This window comes from Eublepharis macularius, chromosome 12, assembly GCF_028583425.1.
Source record: "Eublepharis macularius isolate TG4126 chromosome 12, MPM_Emac_v1.0, whole genome shotgun sequence".
In the NCBI taxonomy this organism is placed as follows: Eukaryota; Metazoa; Chordata; class Lepidosauria; order Squamata; family Eublepharidae; genus Eublepharis; species Eublepharis macularius.
In genome coordinates this window covers 31,460,421-31,480,663 of record NC_072801.1, presented here as the reverse complement: position 1 = coordinate 31,480,663, position 20,243 = coordinate 31,460,421, and the positions used below count along the sequence as shown (strand labels likewise).

The window sequence follows — 20,243 nt, the reverse complement described above, 5'->3', positions numbered from 1 at the left end:
ATTATTTAGGAGGGGATAGCAGAACTCTGCTTCAGAACAGTTACAATTTTTCACAAACCTCAGCTTTATTGAAATGGTAGGCTGTTTTACCAGAGAGAGAGAGAGAGAGAATTTGCCTTGGAACTTCTTACTACATGCCAAAATCTCATGCTATTGAAATAGAGTTAGCTTATATCTAGGGATATTTCCTTCAATCCATTCAAAAGTCACTAACCGACTATTTCCCTATGGTAAGAACAAAGGATACCTGCTCTATTCATGCCTCTTCAGTCAGGTATATGTACCTAATTATAATAATATAATAATAATAATAACAGTATGCTTATTTACCGCCCTTCTGGACAGATTAATGCCACACTCAGAGCGATGAACAAAACCGGTGTATTATTATCTCCACAATACAGCTAGGGAGCTGGGACTAAGAGGAGTAGCTTACTCAAGGCCACCTGCTGAACTTGTGGCAATAGTGGGAGTCAAACCAGGAGAGTGCTGATTTGCAGCCCAACTACTTAACCTCTATGCTACAGCAGCTCTCTGTAGATACCTCTCTATAGATGTCTCAGTTTTTTTCCTTCTAGGATTGTCAGATTGTTTCTGCCAAAAACCAAGATGTAGGGGAGATGAGGGGGTATTAAGCATACTCCTGGCTCCGGCACAATGATGTCACTTTGGAAAGTTATATCATCACAACACCAATAGGGGGAAAGAGGAGCATCCCTCAGGGCATGAGCGGAGGGGCGGATCCCTTTGCAGGCTGCGAAGCCAGTCTTCCTTCCCAGGCTCTCCCTTGCAGGCCGAGGTGGGAAAGAGCTGCTTGGAGCCTGACTGTCCCACAGGGTGGGAAAAAGCTAAGAGGCTTCCCTTCCTTCCCACCCGCTGGCCTGGAGGCGGCCTGGCCCAGCTCGCCCCTTCGCCTTTCTTCCCTGGGGTACCTGCAGCTGCTGCCAGGGCAGAGGCTGACTCCCAGCCTGGCACCTCCCAAGTGACATGTCGCACTGGCAACTACCATGGACGCTGCCACCACCTGCTCTGGAGTCCAGCCCCATGAAGCTGCCCCTGGCTGGTGACAATGCAGCAGCCAACCAGAACTGGGCATCGCAAGCACCGCCTCCCCTGACTAGCAGGAGGAGGAACCAAGGTGGCTGCGGCCAGCCACTCCTCCCACACACAAAGACGACACTAGACATTTATATGGCCAGTATTTTGATTCCATTTCCCCCGGACAGTCCAAGAAAATACCAGACTGTCTGGGTGAAAACTGGACACTTGGCAACCCTATTTCCTTCATTGGACAAAGCCTAAATTGCCTCAGTAACCTCCTGGTAGTTTCCCCTGTTTCTCCCTCACTTCCCTAAGCCCGCTTTGAGGCAAACCCCCACTTTCTCTCCTAACTCTCTCTCAAAGGCTCCATAGCCTCTCATTGGCTGATGCCACTGAGTATTTGCATACTCCCTCTGTAGGCCCTCAGAGCCATGAATCATTTAAAGAGTGGGGAGTCTGTGCTCCAAACTACAGATGCCAAGAGCTACATCCTTGGGGGAAGTGAATGTCACCTAATACAGACCCTTTTAAGAGTTTCTACTTCACAAACTATTTAACACACACGCGACAGAGTAACATCCATTCCAAAGAGTTTCCCCCTACATACCATGATTTCCAACATGTGAGTACTGACCAGGCTCAAGAACATCAGAAAACATGCAGTAGTGCCAGCATTTTCCACTGTTAAACTATTACCCAACTGGCCTACATATGTCTATCCTCCAACATGAGGAGAGCTCCTCTGAGCATGTAAAAAATGCACACAGATGCAAACCCGAATAATTTTATTATTGGGATCTCTTTGCCTGATGTATACCAGGGTCCTGGATGTAAGATTGCATTTTAAGAGTTAATGTAGGCTTGTTGCTAGAAAGAAAATGGCATGAGTTAAACACAAGACAGAGGGTTTTGTTTCAATCAGGGAAATAGCAACAGTTACACAAACTAAGAAGAAAACCACTATGAAAATGTTGAAGAACACTGGAATATTAACAGACACATACTCAGTTTCGAACAAAGAAGACAAACAGTTAAAACATAAACCATGTATAATTTTCTACCGTATACTAGCTATTAATGTCTTAATTAATGTATGCTATTAATGTAAACTGAGAGCTAAACCGCACGAGACGAATTACACGAGGATGCTCAAGTGAAGGGAGATGCAGTGTTAGCCAGGAAGTGTCGTTTGAGGGCCAAGCTACAAGTGACACCTGACACAGGTTGGACACTTGTAAGCTTACCTCAAGTTTTAATGGGAAATGTAGGCGTCCTGGTCTTACAGCTTGGCTCTTCATTTAATTGAAGTTTACAGAAGCCCCACCCCACACCCAGTGGAGGGGAAAGGGGGCACCCGGCGACAGCCCGATGCCTGCACTCCCCTCCCGACCGTATGTTCTCTCTCCCATAGACTGCCGCTCTGTAAACTTCAATTAAATGGAGAGCCAAGCTGCAAGACCAGGACGCCTACATTTCCCATCAAAACTTGAGGGAAGCTGACAAATGTCCAACCTGTGTCAGGCTTCACTTGTAGTTTGGCTCTCAATTTTACCTCTCTCTCCAGAGCTGGCTAGATAGCTCCTCAGAGGATTGATAATTTTACCTTTCTACAGAACAGGCAAAGATGAGGCAAAGAGGAAATTAACAACCCTCTCTGTAGAGAGGTGAAATTAACAAACCCTCTGAGGAGCAATCTAGCTGGCTCTGTAGAGAGGTGAAATTAACAAACCCTCTGAGGAGCAATCTAGCTGGCTCTGTAGAGAGGTGAAATTCAAAGTATGTTTCTCAGCTAATATTGCATCTCCCTTCACTTGAGCATCCTCACGTAAATCATCTCGTGTGGTTTAGTTCTAAACAAACAAGTCTGTTTTGAAAATGGATGTTTCCGATAGTAAAGGCAGCATGAAGAATTGTTGCATGTCTCAGGGAAAAGCTGATTCTGTTAGTCAGCTCTTGTGATCTCTTGGGTGTCAGAAACAACAGACCCAAAAGAACCAACCTGAAAGGGTCTGGAGGTTATGTTTATATCTCAAAATGTGGAAAGAGGTGTGAATTGCAGGGGCAAGGAGTACATGCTTCCATTGGAATTGGAAGTAAACCAGAAAGTTTGAAAGATATTGGAGGAGACTAGCCTGTAACGGATTGGTGAGCAAAATAATGTATACGGAGAGGGGATTTTATGGATGTTAGTAAATGTCAGAAGTGACAACTGGCAACTGAAGTAAAGACAAAAGTATGTTGATGAAGATTGCTCTTCTGTAATAACCTTTTGGTCTGTTTTATGCAGCCTATGGGAAACACAGAAACAGGAAAATAGAGTAAAGTTTCTTTACTGAGAAGTTGATATGTCCTTGTGTTTATGTGCAAGATAAAATAGATTCATTTGTGCTTTTAAAACCAAGGGAATATCAGACAACTGAAACGCAGCTAACACTGTAAAAGAGAGTATGGGGAGGGGGGCAGAACTAGGTAGCTGGAGCCTTTGCCGTAGCTGAAGTCCTTACTGCTCTTCAATATGTAAGATCAGGCTGTTTGTAGATTTCCCCTTGCCTCTTAGGGTCACTTAACTATCAGCTGCCTGCCTGATTCTTATTCTTGGTGGAAACCAAATTAAGAAACAAAACAATGCAATGATTTCTCCTTCTGAAGAGCTATACTAGCAGTCTCAGCTTTTCTGTGGACATACTGATGCGATGACATGGCTTCTCGCTACACTTTAACTCAAGGTTTGCACTTGGACCCCTCTGTGTGCACAGCTGCCTCTCAGCCACAGCCTCTAACAGCTGGATCTGTGAGTTCTCTGATCTTGGTTACACTGTTGTTATCCCAGGGTAATCTTGCGTGTGGCTGTTAACCTTTTATTCAGTTTGTTCAGTCTGTGACTGAGCTTTTGGACCTTTGAACAAGTCAAAGGCTGAAGTGGCGAAGTGGTCAGTTATTCCAGAATAAGTGTCTAGTCTGGCTGCACTTTCCCAAAATCCTTTCGTATCACTGAGCAATAGAAATCTGCCTGCTCCTTGCTGTTATTGAAGGGTTCTGCACAATGGTGGGTGGTGCTAATTCAGTCATCAGGAAGTGGAATGATTCAGCAGTCTTGGAGATACATGGATACATTATCCTTTCCCCAGTCAACTCAAAAGAGTGGGGAAGTAATTCCCTTTATGATCTCTCTCCTATTCATTTTTTCTCTCTCTATCACTATATATGCCATATAGTGTTTTAGGATTTACAGGCATGAGCAGGTGACCTGGCCCGAGGCAAAGCGCACTTGTGAGATTCAAGGAGGCATGTTGGCTACCATCTCCAACTACATGGAGCAAGGTAAGGCTTTGCAAGAGTGCTTTGCTTACACGCCAGCATGCATCTGACCTAGTCTTCTCCTGCCTCTGAGGATCAATAACTTTTGGCCCAGGCAAGTGCAAGTCTCATTCTAATGGAATAAGGAAATTCCATTGGGAAACAAACAGATTCCTAAAAAGGATGAAATAGTAAGGAATGCCTGGTTGAAAATGTCCATTGTGGTTTCAGTAAGGACAAAACCAAATCTGTTCACATTTTATGGGGTTGCTCTTCTAATCATCATGGCCAGCAGCCATTGGCAGGCCTTTCTGTGTCATCCCCAGAACCTTTTCTGAATGCTGTTCTATGATGATGCGAGGCAATAATGAAGAATAAAGTTCCTGTGATTTTGTGCAGAATACATCACCTTTTCCACTGGGTAATCAAAGTCCAAACATCTGAGGCTTGATAGAGGGCAAGTGACAGGACTGAGCTCTTAGCAACTCTGTTTCGAGCAGTTAACCACTGAGGCTGTGCCTTACTACAAAGCATAGCAAGTGGGGAGGAGAAACTCAGTGGGAAATTTGGTGGAATTCAACCTCTGGCTTCTAGCTTCATTGTACATCATAAAATTTCATTCCCTTTATAGCTTTCTGCCATCATATGCTAGCTTTACCAGCAGGCTCTTGCCATCCCCTTCTTTCCTTTTTGCAGCTTTTATAACCACACTTCTCCCAAACACAACCTTTGACATGTGGATTGGCCTCCATGATGCCAAGAAGGAATTCCAGTGGGTGGACTCTGAACCTGTCAAGTATGTGAACTGGGCCCCTGGAGAGCCATCTGGATACGGAACCTCACCAGCCAATGAGAAGCCGGTGAGCCAAGGCCCTGAGCTTCCTTCCTTGGAATTCTCTGGAGTTCATTGTGTTTCTATCTGGATGCCTTTTAGACTAGTCTCAGCAACTGACAAAAGGCCAGCATGTATTGGTGAATAAAAATGAATGCCCAGTTTTGTAGGTTTCATTGTGTGCTAATACTGGGACAAGGATGTATGTGTGTATGTATGTCATTTATAGTCCACCTTTCTCACTGAGACTCAAGGCAGGTTACATAGTGTGAGATTAGTACAATCAATATCAAGGACATTTCCATACAGTGTCAAGGACATTTCCATAAACAATGACATAGGGTAAACAAATCCAAGTTTACAAAGACATAGCATTAGCAAGGATCCAATACAGAGCTGAAGAAATGCTGAAACAGAACATAATTCTAGGACTTACATTAGATAGCATGATGCATAGATAGTACGTAGGCGTACATGTTTAAAGCAACAGATAAAATGCAAGGCAACATAGTGGTGAAGTCTGTTCCCTAACTCATTAGCAAAGCAGCTGAGACCCCCTCCCTACAATACCAAACTGTTGTTAGAATGTGTGTAAATCACAGTTCTCCTCAAGCCTAGGAAAAGCATGAGCGGCATTTGAGCCCAGAACTGAGTATTCTGGCAATCTCAACAGTCATTTTCCAAAGAAAAATGGTTCTTTATCCTTGAAGGCTATAGACAGAAGCCTGGGAGCGGGGCAGCAACTGGTGAAATCTTGGAAGCCATGACAGATACTAATGAAATTGGTCTCAAGCAACCCAAGATGGTGATTGCTGTCCCTACTTCTTTTTTCTCACCTTCTGATAAATCAAAGAGAGCCTCTTTCTGGCTATGGAAGTTCCACTTCCTGCCTATCATGTTTAGCAGTGATACAAGTGCCAGGAATACAAGCAGCCCTCAACAGCATCATCTGGCACTGAGAGCTGTTACATGAAGAAATGCTTCTTGTCTGCCCTGAATCCACTGCTAATGTTCCTCACCAGTAGCAGATGTCCAACTTTTGTCCAGTGGAATGTGTTGCAGCTGCCTAGTTTCAAACTTTTGACAGTTCAAATGACAGATAGCAGAGCCAGATGCACACCAATGAGATCTCCACAGAACCTTTGCTAACCATTCCTCTGCCTTGCTTTAACTGTCCTGCTTCTTTTTCTTGCAGACCAACTGTGCTGTCATGTGGCATGGCTCCCCACCCCAGTTCACGGGTCGCTGGGATGACAGGAACTGCCTGGAGGAGAAACATGCCTTCATCTGCCAGAAGAGCAAAGGTGAGGCTTTAGGGAAGGCGTAGGAAAAGAGGGAGGAAAGGGCCATGCCTGGATATTCAGTTCTCTTGTTCCAAAAGTGATGCCTGTTCTTTCTATTCACCCATTATTACAAGATACCAGTGCCCACTCCTTCCTTCCCTACTGGTTGCAGGGATAGATTTATGATAGGAAGTGCCTTGGCAATAACCTGGAATGTCACCAATTCTTAATTATTTCAGACTTCCCTCACCACAAAAAGGATGCAGATTTCTTTTTAGTAGAAGGTTTAAGTAAAATAGTACACACTGCTGGTGATGAAAATGAAATAAAACATTGAAAGAAACATTTGAACTTCAATGCACTTTTGAATTAAAATCATACTGCTAGTGGCACTAGAGGGAAGTTCCAAGGTACAATTATTGCAGTCCACAAGAGCTCTGATTCTTCTTTCTCTCCCCTGCATCCACCCCCAAGACCCTGCTCTTGACCCTTCTCCAGCGGACTTCCCTCTTGCTGCCAACTCCACCCTCTCATATCTCCATGGTGTCTATCGCATTCTGAGGAAACCACTCAAATGGCAGGAGGCCATGCTCCTCTGCGAGAGTTTCAATGCAAGTCTAACAAATGTGATGGAGCCATACACCCAAGCCTTCCTCACCCAAGCAGTCAGCAATGTGCATGCTCCACTCTGGATCGGCTTGACCAATGAGGAGGTAAGTCCGTGAGAAGGTGTGGCTCAGAGCCTCAGTTCAAAGCAGGGGATGGAATACAAAAGCAGAGGCCCCTTGAGATGTGAGCCAGCTGGGACATGGAATCCAAACTGTTATTGACAGAAAAGCAACAAGGATTCATAGCATTAGAGAGCAGGAATGTACCTGAAGGCCATCTATTCAAAACTACATGTGTTAATTTAAAACAGGCTTCTCCTAGCATAGAGATAAAGAATATCCTACAGATAAATTTGCATTTTGGATGATTGGGTGCTGAGTTGGATGACAGGGAGGTGGGAAGAAGCTGGGGTGGGGGTCGGGTGACCCTAATGTAGCCATGTTTTGTACAAGCCTACAGAAGCAAAATGGCTGGCCAGACAAACTTTGGAAAAGCACATGTGTAACATGAGGCCTTTCTGTTCAATAGTTGCCAAACGCTGAGTGCCCTTCAAAACAAGTGAGGCCCAAGCTCCCTACAAAATTGTGCCCACCTTTTTGAAAATCCAGAGATAGAGGAGCCCCAATCTGAAAACTACTTTGGCTCCTTCATAGGGTGGTGGTTAAATAAGCCATGATTGCCCCAAAAATCGTGGAGGAGATGCAGTCAAGGATACGAGTTCTTGAGCCTCTCCCAAGTAAACCACCATGTGGCTCTCTAATGCTTTGGACGGTCGCTCCAGGAAACTTCAGAGACTTGCACTTGTACCTGTTTCTTTGAGGCAGAAGGCAGAATAGATGATACCTTTTTCATGTGCTGTTTACAACCATCTTTCAGGTATCTCATTTGTCACTTAGTCCAGCATGTCTTTTGGTTGTTTTCAGGGGAGACGGAGTTATGTATGGTTCACAGAGGAGAACCTTTCCTACACAAACTGGCAAGATGGAGAGCCACAGCAATTAATAGGCTGCACCTACATGGATGTAGATGGATCGTGGAGGACTGCTGGTTGCGACACCAAGTTGCAGGGGGCCATCTGCAAGATGAACACAGGTGCTCATGGGATGTTCACAGAGAGGAGTTGTTAAGCCAGGGATTTTCTCACCTGACCCTGAGCTTGAATGTAGGAGCCGGAGATTTCTTCTAACCAAGCGTTCCTTTTCAGGGCTCCCTTCTTCACGTGCAGGAAGCTACAATGGGAGCTGCCCTAATTCTGCAGAAGATTCCTCTTGGATCCCCTTCCGGAACCACTGCTATGCCTTCCACATGGAGGTCATGTTGGGCCCGAAGGAAGCTATGAAGAAGTGTCAAAAAGGTACAAGTCTGCAGAAAGCATGAGCATGAGCCAGGCCTTGTCCTAGAACTGAGTTCCCAGGATCCTGGGTTTCTCCTCATGTCTACTTTTTTATGTCCAAGTTATCAGTGCATCCCACTCCCTGTCATCGGTATTCACAAGACAAATGTATTGGAGGAAAGGTGGGTCGGAATGCCATATACAAGATCCCCAAATTTGGATGGCCTGATTTTCATATTATGCAAGTTGCTTGCTAATTATCCAATAATTGCGTTATCTACCAAAAACGTTCGGGAAAGATCATGAACGATATCTCTTTACCCGGCTGCTTGCTCATGCCTTCCTCTCTGCTAAGAGCCAAAGAACAAGATCTCTTTGGCTCTTGACTTCCAGCTTGTGCCTCTGGGCATACCCAGGCCTTAAATACCGGGACATGAAACATTGCGATCCCTAAAGAGTCCAAAAGAAGGATTTAGATAATGTCGAAATAGTCCGGTCCAGGAAGTCTGCCCTTTTTTTCTTGTTCTTTGTTTTTGGACAGGTGGTAAATTTTGAGATCAAGACTGCACTTTAATCGTGCGACTTGTCACTGATTAGATAAGATTCTGCCACTGTGAGAAGGCAGTTCTTTACTGGCACTCAAATACATCCTTGGAAAGATAAATTTCCATCTAAATGTGAAGTATGGAGATTTTTAGATAATTCATGAGTATAGACATATTTTCAATGATCTGTTTATTGAGTAAATATGTCTAACTTGATGTCATGTGTTTGATGTGTAATGCATCTCTTCAGAGGCCAGTGTTTGAAGTTTGACCTGGTATCCAGATGTGCTGCTAGTCTTTTTGTGTTTCTGTACAGATCATACACATTCATTTGTTTACTACAGCATTTGTGATTTCTACACGTTTGTTTGTTTGATTGTTTGTTTGTTTATTTATATTCAATTTATATTCCGCCCTCTCCCCATCAGCGAGCTCAGGGCAGATTACAACCAAGTTTAAAATCATATTTCATAGTATATACAATTTAAAACCATAAAACATACACTTCTGATGTATAACAACAAAGAAGAGCACCTCTTTCTCTTCCTCAAATCTTTCAAAATGAGACCATGAATGCCATGTGCCCTGAGGATCTGATATCCTTAAAATGGCATGTCTGTTGCATCTGTTTTATGTTAAAACAGTAAAATAATTATAGGTTTAAGGATGTAAATATTGTGCATATTTCAATTTCCCCATAATTCCTGTCTTTTTCCTTGTCTTTAAAATCTCTGGAAACTTTACATCTCTGTTCATCCCTTCTACCCACAGTTGGAGGTACCGTGCTGTCTGTCCTAGACGAGATGGAAAATGTCTTTGTTTGGGAACATCTACAAACCTATGAGACTCAGTCCAAGGGGGCTTGGCTAGGCATGACCTTTAACCCCAAAGGTAAAGCAAGCAATTTTTTTTGTCACTGAGGAGCATGTGGTTAATGGTAGGGAAGTAATGGCATGTGTGTTTGGGACCAGTGAATGCCATCAATCACAGCAGGTTAACTGAGGGTGAAGAGCTGTCATACGTGGGTTTGAGAATTTTCATTGAAATTTTAAAGGAAGCTGAATGATGTGGCTTGTTCTGAGAAAGCTGAGAGATTGTGTCCAGTTTAAGACTCCCAGTGGTACATGAATGTGATTAGCTGTTTCTATAGAACTTCCATGTGTTTTTGGAGGGGGGTGGGGATCTCATATAAACTTACTTAGTAAACCCATCGCTGGATCAGATCCCATCAAAAAGATCGTGATGCAGAAGCAGCATTTTAGGGGGCATTTGAGGCTGCTTCAGCAGAGGAGAGGCAAGGAAGTTGTGGTTCTGTGCATGGAATGTAGATAGATCCAGCCCACTGTGCATAGCAGAGCCCCCCTACATCTCTTCAGTGGTCCTCTGAATCCCTTCCTGGCAGGCCGTTAGTAGAATCCTTTTGGTGAGGATGCACAAACTCTTGCCTTTTATTGTGTGTTGTTTCTAACATCATCAAATTGTGTCCTCCCCCTAAGGATCAAAACAGACAATTTAAAAACAACTTCTGGAGAGTTAAAGTTAGATAGAAATAGTAGTACTAACCCTTCCCCCCACCCTGTTTAGTTTCTCCTAGTCTAAATAGTGTTCTCCACCTCAGCTGATATTAGCTCCCTCTCCCTGGGGCGAGCAAAACAGATTTGTTATCATGTCTGGTTTTCTCCCATGAGCAGGGCCAATAATGGGCAGGGGTTTAATATGATTCAGGCTGGGAAACCATTCCAGTGTTTTACAGCAACACTGTGGTGAGTTCTAGAGGCAACTTTGGAGCAGTGGTTTCCAAGCTTTTTGGTGTGGTGACCAGCAAGTCCAAATTTACTTCGTTTGGTGACCCATCCAGGGCTGGTCCAAGAGACTGAGAGTCTCTCTACACGTTACTAAGTACCTAGGGACGCTCAAGTGCAGGATTGCATGTTTAGTCCTCAGTTCACATGCAGGCTGTTCTTGTTCAATGCATGTGAATACCGATTTCAAGAGAGCTCTCTTTGTGTGATTGCATTTGCAAGTGATTCCAGAGGGCAAAGCGCCAATTCCACTCTGGTGCCATGAGAAAAAAGTTCTGTAGGCTCCTGTGAATTGCCAATTTGCATTTCTTTAAAGTGGGAGAAAGTGTCATGATCTGCATTTCAACGAATGGGTGCTAGAGGTGGGGGAAACTGGGATACTTTTAGCAGTTGAGAAGGAACTGATATCAAACACGTGACAAGGAGCAAATTGAAGTGTGCCTGTGGGATCGAGTGCATGGAAAGTCGGAGGGGGAACACGTGAAATGAGGTTTGCTTGAGCATCCCTAGGTACTTAGAGAGAGAGAGACTCTGAGAAGAGGTGGGGCGAGTTGAGGAGATGCAGGAAGATGGAAGATGTTGGCCAAGAGGTGGCTGGCAAGTGGCTCAGTGCAGCAGGTAGAGGGCAGTGAGACTCTGCAGAGGGCTGGCAAGAAGTTGGTCTGCTGAAGAAGCAGCACCAAGACCAGAGCCTGTGCTTGGACATGCCACTTTCTCTCCTCGTCTCACTTTTCCATGCATTAATCACCTCCCACCTACTCTCCAGCCTCCCCACCCCCACTTCTTCCAGCTACTATCTTAAAGTTGCTGCTTGCCAGATAGCTCCCTGCCCCATTTTTGCAAAGGAGGAGGGCGAGATGAGAATGAGAGGAGCTGACAAGAAAGAAGAGAAAACGAGAAGGGTGCAAAGGGCAAGAGCCTCCATTAGGAATGGCTGGCCTGTGACCCACTTTCAGAGGCTTTGTGACCCATTTTTGGGTCCCGAATCACAGATTGGGAAACACTGCTTTGGAGGACGTGGATGGAAGCCCCTGAGTTTACAGGAGAAAGAAACTGCAATTGGTTTGGACTCTGATCTGATTGCGGACTCTACCACTTTTTGAGCTTTAATTACCTGAGCAGCCTTCTGTCTTGTGAGACCATTATTAACAATGTATAGTTGAAGGCTTTCACGGCCGGAGAACGATGGCTGTTGTGGGTTTTCCGGGCTGTATTGCCGTGGTCTTGGCATTGTAGTTCCTGACGTTTCGCCAGCAGCTGTGGCTGGCATCTTCAGAGGTGTAGCACCAAAAGACAGAGATCTCTCAGTTTTGGTGCTACACCTCTGAAGATGCCAGCCACAGCTGCTGGCGAAACGTCAGGAACTACAATGCCAAGACCATGGCAATACAGCCCGGAAAACCCACAACAGCCACCATTATTAACAGTTAGTGCAATCTTGTGGGCCATAGCCTATCCCACCCCTGGCCCATGAATAAAAATGGCAGACATAACTGAGGCAGACTGAGCTCTGGTCATTCCCCAAGCCTTAACTGTTGAAGCAGACCTTCCAGAAGATGTGGAAGATAAAAATATTCTTAGTTTTTTTGAGTCCTCAGGGAAATCTTGCAATTGTAAATCTAAATTGCCAATTGAGTACGCCCAAAGAGCTCACCCTTAGGGGATGCCCTCAGCAAGCAGTGTCTTCACAGTGTTTGGATTTGCCACTCATGCCCAGCTGGTGCCCTTCCAACTTCATTTTGGGATAATCAGTTATTGATTATTTGCTAGTTTGTAGCAGGCAGACTGTCTGTTCCTTGTATATTCCTGTCACTTGCTCACAGAAACCTTGTATGTCTCTCTTTTCTCTGCAGGGGGCATGCTCGTTTGGCATGACGACATGGCTGTGAACTATTCTAACTGGGGACAGCATGACACAGGACCAAACATGCTTAGCCCAAATAGCTGCTACTGGATCCAGAGCAATGATGGGGTTTGGGGTCTGGGCTCCTGCTCCAATGTCACTATGGGGGTAATCTGTAAGACTGCTCGAGGTAAGTTGGGTTGGTATTTAGGAGACATGTTTCTAAAGAGCTGAAATTCAGGCCCAAGGGTAACCCAAGAGCCAATGGTTCATTTTGCACACAAAAAAAGCAGTGTATAAGGAGTCCTGTAATGCAGTTGTGTGTAATCTATGGTGGCATAGAATTTGGCATCTTCAGCATCTCGCTTTTTAAAAATCCAGTGGCTAGTACTTATGGATATGGAGAAAAAATTGAAAATAGGAGGGTAATACTTGATGAAGTCTCTGGAGTTGGTGAGCAGGGCTGGGCTTGGTAATTGGGTCAGACGATGAGAGCCTAAATGCTTCCTGGATTTGGGATTATTATCAATATATTCTTCCTGCAATGGCAAATTTCAGTAGATCTCTTTTTAGGAGCTTAGTGGGAATATGGCTACCTTAGTCTGAATAAGGGTGCTTGGATAAAAAAGAGATATGACAGGTGTAGATTTATACTGTGGTGTTTCTTCTGATCACTAGATGGTAGTTGCCATACAGTAGCCCCAAATAATTGAGAATGTTAAGTTTTACTGGACCAAGTGAGGCCAGTATAGAAATTTGCAATGCTTTTGAAATTTGTGAGGGAGAAAGGAAAAATATATAAATTTCTGGTAAAGAGACAGGAAAAGAAGGAGAGGGGGAGGATGGAAGAAATTTGTCTAACTCCACCCTTTCCATTCTGTCTTCCATAAACCCTGAATCTCACTCCCTTCTAAATTTGTTCATTATAAATTATCATTCTAACTGTTGTTAGAATTAAAAAGGGGATGAAACCAAGAATAAAGAGCACAAGCGCAGCAATATTTATTTATTTATTTGACTTCTATCCCGCCCTCCCCACAAGCGGGCTCAGGGCGGATTACAACAATAAAACATAATTTACATTAAAACTTTAGTAGAACTGCAGAATTACAACCCACCCCTGCCCATAATACACAGAGGAGTGGGCAAAAGGAGGGAGAACAGGCCTTTCAATCAAGCTGTAACTCATGGCGGGGGGCTAGATGATCACATGGCCCCCCCTGACAGGAGGCTGGTTGGGAGGCTTTCTGGATGACTGTTGGACCAGCCTCAACCATATGCCTGGGGGAACATCTCAGTCTTGCACGCCTGCCGGAATGATAGAAGATCCTGGCGGGGCCGCATATCCTCTGATAGATAGTTCCGCCAGGCTGGAGCCAGGACCAATAAGGCCCTGGCTCTGGTCAAGGCCAGACTAGCCTCCCTGGGGCCGAGGACCACCAGTAGATGTTTATTGGCTGATCTCAGCACTCTCCAGGGCACATACGGTGAGAGGAAGTCCTGTATGTAGGCCGGTCCCTGTCCGCTAAGGGCTTTAAAGGTCGTATGTTACTTGGCATTCAGAGAAGTTTGGCTGAGACTGAAAGAGGGAATGAGGAGGTTGAACTCGAGGTCCAGTGAGAGTGTGAAAGGCATAGAAAGATTGTGAGGGAAAGTAAGAGCAATAAGGCAAGCAGCGGACTGACAGGCTCTCTCTTTTTTTCCCCCCCTGCCCAAACTCCTGGATCTCTTTACATAGTAGTGGAAGAAAGCCGCTTATCGAGAAAAGGTGAGCATCCCTTGGAAAGTGGGCACTTTGTCTCTGCTTCCTGTCCCCTGCTCAGGCACGGCTAACTTGGCTGTAAGCGCATGACTTTGTCACTTCTGTATATCCACAGTTATGTGTAGCGTTCAGCATTTTGAGCAGCATTCAGCATTCTAAGAATATCTGAATATTTTAAAAAAGTGGTTCCTAAATTCTTAGATCATATGGTTACAATAAGCTCGGAACCATTTTTGCAAAATGTTGGTGAAATTTTGGAAGCCGGGGGCAGAGTAGGGGAATTACTTGAGTGGATGAGGATTCCGTGCATACTTTATCACACACACACCCCTCCAAAACCATTAGTAGCACTAGAATACATTTTGCAAAGTGAACTTAACATATTAGCACAGTCACAGAATGTGGTTATTTGTAGCCCAAAGCTGGATAAAAATCGTCTCCCAGAAAAGAGACTTCAGGTGAGATCTTCTCACGTTAGTCAGACGTAATTCTTGGCAGTGTTTCCCCGGCTTCCGTCTTGCTAACCAGACTAGGGCTAGAATTGTCCAGTTTGTGTACATTGGTTCAATTTTGCCCTTTCACAAAAACGGGCCTCCTTTCCTTCTTCTTTGTCTTCTGCAGCTTTTCTGGAGAACACAAAAGCCATTGCTGTGGTCATCCTTTCCTCTTTAGCTCTGTGCACGTTGGTAGGCATTGCCATCTACCTGTACAAGCGCCGATGGATCTCTGAGCAGGGGACTTTCGAGAGCGCCCGCTACAGCCGCACCAACTCCAACCCCAGTGAATCTGCTGAAAAGAACATCCTGGTGTCTGACATGGAAATGAATGAACAGCAAGACTAATGGTGTGATTAGTGGGTAGGGGGAGAGCAGAAGGGAAGGAGGGAGAGCCACAATGAACCACTAGGTGATGTGAAGGAACGCAAAAGTTTTTTTTCCCCCTTTTGGGAATCCCAGTGTGTGAGACACCAAAAGAAACCCAAACCTGGCCTGCTGAACCCAGGGACTTCAGAAGGATGAGGAAAGGTAGTTCATCTCTTGGACAAAATCTCTCTTGGCAAACTCAGGAGACTGGCACAATCTTTACTACTTCTCCTGCGAGATGGAAGATGCAAGCATTCTTTCCACCTGGTTATAAAACCAGCACGGGGAAGAGTCTTGCAGCAGGATTTTCTCACTTATCTCTTGGTAAGACTGTGCCTTTGCTATATTGCATTACTTCCTGGAGCCATGTACATAATTAAAGAGTGAAAGGCCTTGAGTTTGTTAATGGTAGTTTGATGTGCTATTCCCCCAAAGGTGAGACATACTCAAAATAGATTCCTTGCCAGCCATTTGGCTACCTTGACAGTAATTCTACTGCAGATGACTGTGGCCCTACAGGACATTTCTGCAGCATCTCTGAAAGTGATTCCACAAGCAATAGCCACAAGCACACAGCCAGAAAGTGAAGTATGTTGGGAAGGCTGCTGTAACTTTCCCCTTTTGGTAACAATTCTGATTTACCGTGAAAAAGTCATAGCCTTCAGTGAATGAAAAGCCACTACCGCTGGTTTAGAAACCTGGCTTGTGGGGAGGAAACAAACTTCAGTTGGCTCTGAGGCCTGCATTCAGACAGCATAGCAAATTAGAATTGGATGGAAGGCCTCTAAAGCCAGAACGCCTTCGGTCCTGCTCTGTATGCCGGCAGAGCAGGGAGGGAGCCTATAAGCGGGAGAAGAAGCTGTGTCTTGATCAACAGAGGCTGGTTGTCATGTCTGTTTGAGGTCATTGTTGAAGAAAGGTCCTTGGAGTAGCTGTGTTTCTGAGGAGGCAAACTAATCATGAAATATGTTAAAGCTTAAAAAATATTTTTCTATGTTTCATTGCTGGGTAAAATGTGTTCTTTGGTAGATCTCCTTTTTTACCCAAGACCAGGCTGACAGTTATAACCTTCTTTTTGTGCCTGCGTGTAGTAGCTAAAGGGTGTGCATTTTCTATAATTCTCTTCCCTTCGTGTTTTAATCTGTTAAAGAAGTGCAATAAGACAGCATGTTTCTTCAGCTTCTGGAATCATACGCAGTTATGCTGGATAATCTGGGTGTGGACACTAGTTGCTAGTGAAAGGCCATCCGTCCAAGGTGATGGCATCTGATGAAGTGTGGAAATGTGGACCCTGCAAGAGACATTTCTCTTTGTCCTCTGCATCCAGTCCAGGAACTTCGGGGCGATGGCTGTGCTAAGGACAATGGGAGGGATAGTTTTATTTTACTTTTTTGCCACTCTGATGATTTGGGGGGTTATTGGGAAGTTATATATAAGAAGAAATTAATGATTTTCACTTAAGCTGGATATTAAGTGTTCACAAAAATGGTTCTCTTTTTCTTTTTAATCTTTATATCTGAAAATTGCCATAACAATCTATTTGCACAGGGAGTTTAGGAAACAATCTTTGCTCTCCTTCAATGTCTTTTGCGTATTTCTTGAGTATTTTGGTTTGGAGAAAGATTTTCATACATACTGATTTGATCGTTCATTTGTTTAACATCTTTTTTTAAAAATTGATCAATTGTTTCTAAAGCTTGCTTTCTAATCAGGACTTTACCATGAGTACTCTTCCATACCAGGGGCTCTGCTGTGAAATATTTGAAGCCATGGTGCTTCTGAGTAAGTACAAGGAGTAGCCACGAACAGCCTTTCCATTCAGCCAAGAGCAGAAGCCAAGATGGGAAGGGCCTGATCCCTGTGAACCTTTCATTTTGCATGCCAGTGAAGCAGAAATCTCATGGAAGCCATTCCAAAGAGAGGATTCTCATGCAAACATGATGTGGAAATTGGGCAGACATGTAAATCACACACCAGGAGCGAATATTCTCTGAATCAGGTTGTAGCTTCCTGATTCAACTTTACCACCAAAGGGCAGAGTGCTGGTGCTTTCATGATTTGACAGGAGGGAATTACGGAAACAAAACGTCTCTAGACAGAAGGGAAGGCAAGAAGGAGGGGGTAGTCAGGAGGACTAGGCACAGTTGCAGAGCTGAACAGAAAGGCTGTCTCAGCTCTCTTGTTCTTTCATGCTTACGGCCCTGCTATTTCCTCAGTTCCTCCCTCAACAATGATGCTACCAGAGTTGCCCCTTAACTAGAATTGTGGTTTTATTTTCCTCTTCCGTTTTTCTTTTGCTTTCAAGAAGAATCAAACAGAACTGGACATCTGACAACAAACTCCCTGTATGAAGGGGAGAAACGACCATGCGATAGTTTGGAAAGACTGGAAAGAAAGGTTTAGATAAGTGCTATTTTATATCAACATTTCGGATAATGTGAAAATGTCCTGTAAAGGTCACTGGTAACTTTTCTAATAGATCAACTTTTTTTTGTAAACAATATAGAATTCCAAATAAAACTTCATTCCCCATCAATGTCATTCTTCCCCTTCTCCCACTGTTTTCAGTGGTTATAGAAAGCCAAAACAGTGTTTTCCCCATAATGGTTCCATTTTTGTTTTCTACAACTTTACCACCAAAGGGCAAAGATTTGTTTTGATTGGTGTTGGGAAGACATAGGTTTGGGTGGCCCAGGTAGAGAACATGAGAAGCAATTCCTCTGTGGTGGCTATGAATGGACTTCAAGTAGATATCAAAAACATCATTTTTGCAGCTTTTGCATTTGGGGCAAGAAGGGTGTGAAGATATTGGAAAGTTTTATGCTTTGCTCAGCCACCTTTCCTCTCAGCCCAGTTCAGATGCAAGTGCAGGTGGGCTGCCAAAGCCTTTTGTGCTTGCTTGCAAGCCTGGTTATAGATGATACTCAGTGAGATGCTGTGCCTTTGAAAGGTGAGCACCAGGGTTTCTTGTCCAGGTGTGCTTCAGTCATTGTGTCTGGCATGTACTAAGCTGCACTTGTATGGCGCTGGCATCTACTAAGCTGCACTTGTATGGCGCTGGGCAGGGCGCCAGTCTGACTGGCCCTGACGTCAAAGGGGTGCCAGGGATGCTGCAGGGCCCTGCTCTGTGGAAGGAGGGGCAGTATACCTCACCCAGACTCCCTCTCAGTCCACTCGCTGGCCTGCTCAACCTGTGCCACTCACCCCCTTTGATCTCCGCCATCTCATCCTTCATTGACTCGCCTCCGCTCCAGCTCCACTCCATTGCTCCTACTCAACCCACCTCGCCCTGTGGGTGTGCTTCCCTTTTATCCCTTCAGCCTAGCCATGCTCCACCTGCCAACCGCGCCCTCCTGCTGCCTTCCACCCATGGCCCTAGCTGGCCTAGGCAGCTGCACTTGTGCTCATTTGGCTGGAAGCACTGGGCTGGTCCACCTGTGCCTCGTTGGCTGGCTGTCCAGCCTCCCTGGCTGAGCTGACGGCTGAAGGCAGGCACAGCTGAGCCTCCCTGGCTGGATGTCCATCTCCTCCCCCAGAATGCCTCAGGCAGCTCCACCTGGAGCTGCTTAGCTCCTAGCATCCCCTGGGCTAGGTTACTGCTTTCCAGCTGGGCTGCTGGCTGGGGCGTGGCTGTGAGCTGCTGAGGCTGTTTCTCCCTGGCTGGTAAGGCTTCAGCTTGGCCCGGCTGCTGGCTGCCTGTTCCCACTGTCTTGGCCCTCTCCGTCCACTCTAGCCCCCTCTGGGTTGCCCCCAGTCTCCTTACCTGGCCCCCCGGACTCCCACTGGAGGGTGGGGCTGGGTGTCTCTTCCCTTCTAACCCTCTGAGGCTTGGGTGTGTCTTCCCTTCCCCCTGTGGCCGGCTGGTGCTGTGCCTGGCTGTCTGCTGAGGCAACTGGGCCGCTGTCTACCGGGGGTCTCCCGTCCTTTTCTCCAGGTAATTCCGGGGGCTGGGCTGTAGACCCCGGACACCTCAGGAATGTAACTCTAAAAGATTCAGCTTTGAAGTGTCATTTCTAGATTGAGACATGCTCACCAAGAGGCTGAAGGTAAAATGCTCATATATGTTACGAGCATTTGTTGTGATCTACACTTGCTTCAAAGAAAGGTGCCTTATGTTATCTCATTGAGTGTAATTCAAGGCTCTTCTTTTGACCTGTAAAAGCCTTTGCTGCTTGAGTTTAGTATTCCTAAAAGATCTCTTCCTTGGAAAGGCATCTGTGTAAGGCTGCAATGGGTTGCGGAGCACCCTCACAGCTCTGGAATTCCCTTATGTTGAAAGCTGGCTTGGGAAGGAGATTCCGCAACTGTGAGGCAGGAACTACTTCTGAAGCACCTTTCTCCATCTCATAATGCTGTCTCTAGCCTTTTCACATTTGACAGTAACATCTGCAGCAGAAGAATAAACACAACATATTCTCCAAATTTAGCCTCACAATAATGAAAACGGCACACAAATTAGCTGTAGCTTTTTATTTCATGGTCTTCTTCCAGTGAGCATCCTCAATATAATGCTTAACAATTTGTCACTCTCTAGGCACCTACTGCGCCCTGTCTGCTGACCTCTTTGCCCAGCTCCCGGCCAAAGCCGCGCTAGCAGCTAGCAGCGGCCAAGCACCCTATCTGCTGTGTGGGGAAGGGGGGGCAGGAGAGGGGCCCCGAAACCCCCATACATACCCAGCAAAGGGGAAGGGGGGTGCCTGGCAAGAGCTTGACGCCTGCACTCCCCTCCCTGTCCCTCTGTAAATGTTAAACTTAAAGCTGCAAGGACGTCTACACTTCCCATCAAACCTTGAGGTAAGCAGACACGTGTAGAACTCCAGTAATTCGTCTCGTGTAGTTCTGCTCTGAGTCTCTGTCCTGAGAAAGGGTTATCTATGTCCTTCCTTCATTACATTTCATATAAAGCATGAATCATAAATGCTGGTTGGAATCAGTAAAGCATATGGACCTTTCTACCCAGGCAGCCAGAGATAGGTCAGTGAATGCTGGGGAAAATTCTCAAGTTACTACAACGTTCTCCTTAAAAACGGTCG

General features: G+C 45.3%; 1 protein-coding gene across 2 annotated transcripts in view; it reads left to right on the top strand.

Annotated features, from left to right (window-relative positions):
* Positions 1 to 17,746, top strand: part of MRC2 (mannose receptor C type 2) — a 100,151-nt gene extending 82,405 nt beyond the window's left edge. The window contains exons 21-30 of one of the 2 annotated variants that reach the window (XM_054994612.1): positions 4,257 to 4,362; positions 5,035 to 5,198; positions 6,366 to 6,474; positions 6,928 to 7,166; positions 7,986 to 8,154; positions 8,267 to 8,416; positions 9,712 to 9,831; positions 12,596 to 12,775; positions 14,327 to 14,353; positions 14,969 to 17,746. In XM_054994612.1, the coding sequence (XP_054850587.1) occupies positions 4,257 to 4,362; positions 5,035 to 5,198; positions 6,366 to 6,474; positions 6,928 to 7,166; positions 7,986 to 8,154; positions 8,267 to 8,416; positions 9,712 to 9,831; positions 12,596 to 12,775; positions 14,327 to 14,353; positions 14,969 to 15,189 (1,485 nt within the window). In that variant the 3' untranslated portion in view covers positions 15,190 to 17,746. Of the gene's footprint in view, positions 1 to 4,256; positions 4,363 to 5,034; positions 5,199 to 6,365; positions 6,475 to 6,927; positions 7,167 to 7,985; positions 8,155 to 8,266; positions 8,417 to 9,711; positions 9,832 to 12,595; positions 12,776 to 14,323; positions 14,354 to 14,968 lie in introns of both variants that reach the window. The other variant, XM_054994611.1, reaches the window with a different exon arrangement.
* The last annotated feature ends 2,497 nt before the right edge of the window (positions 17,747 to 20,243 follow it).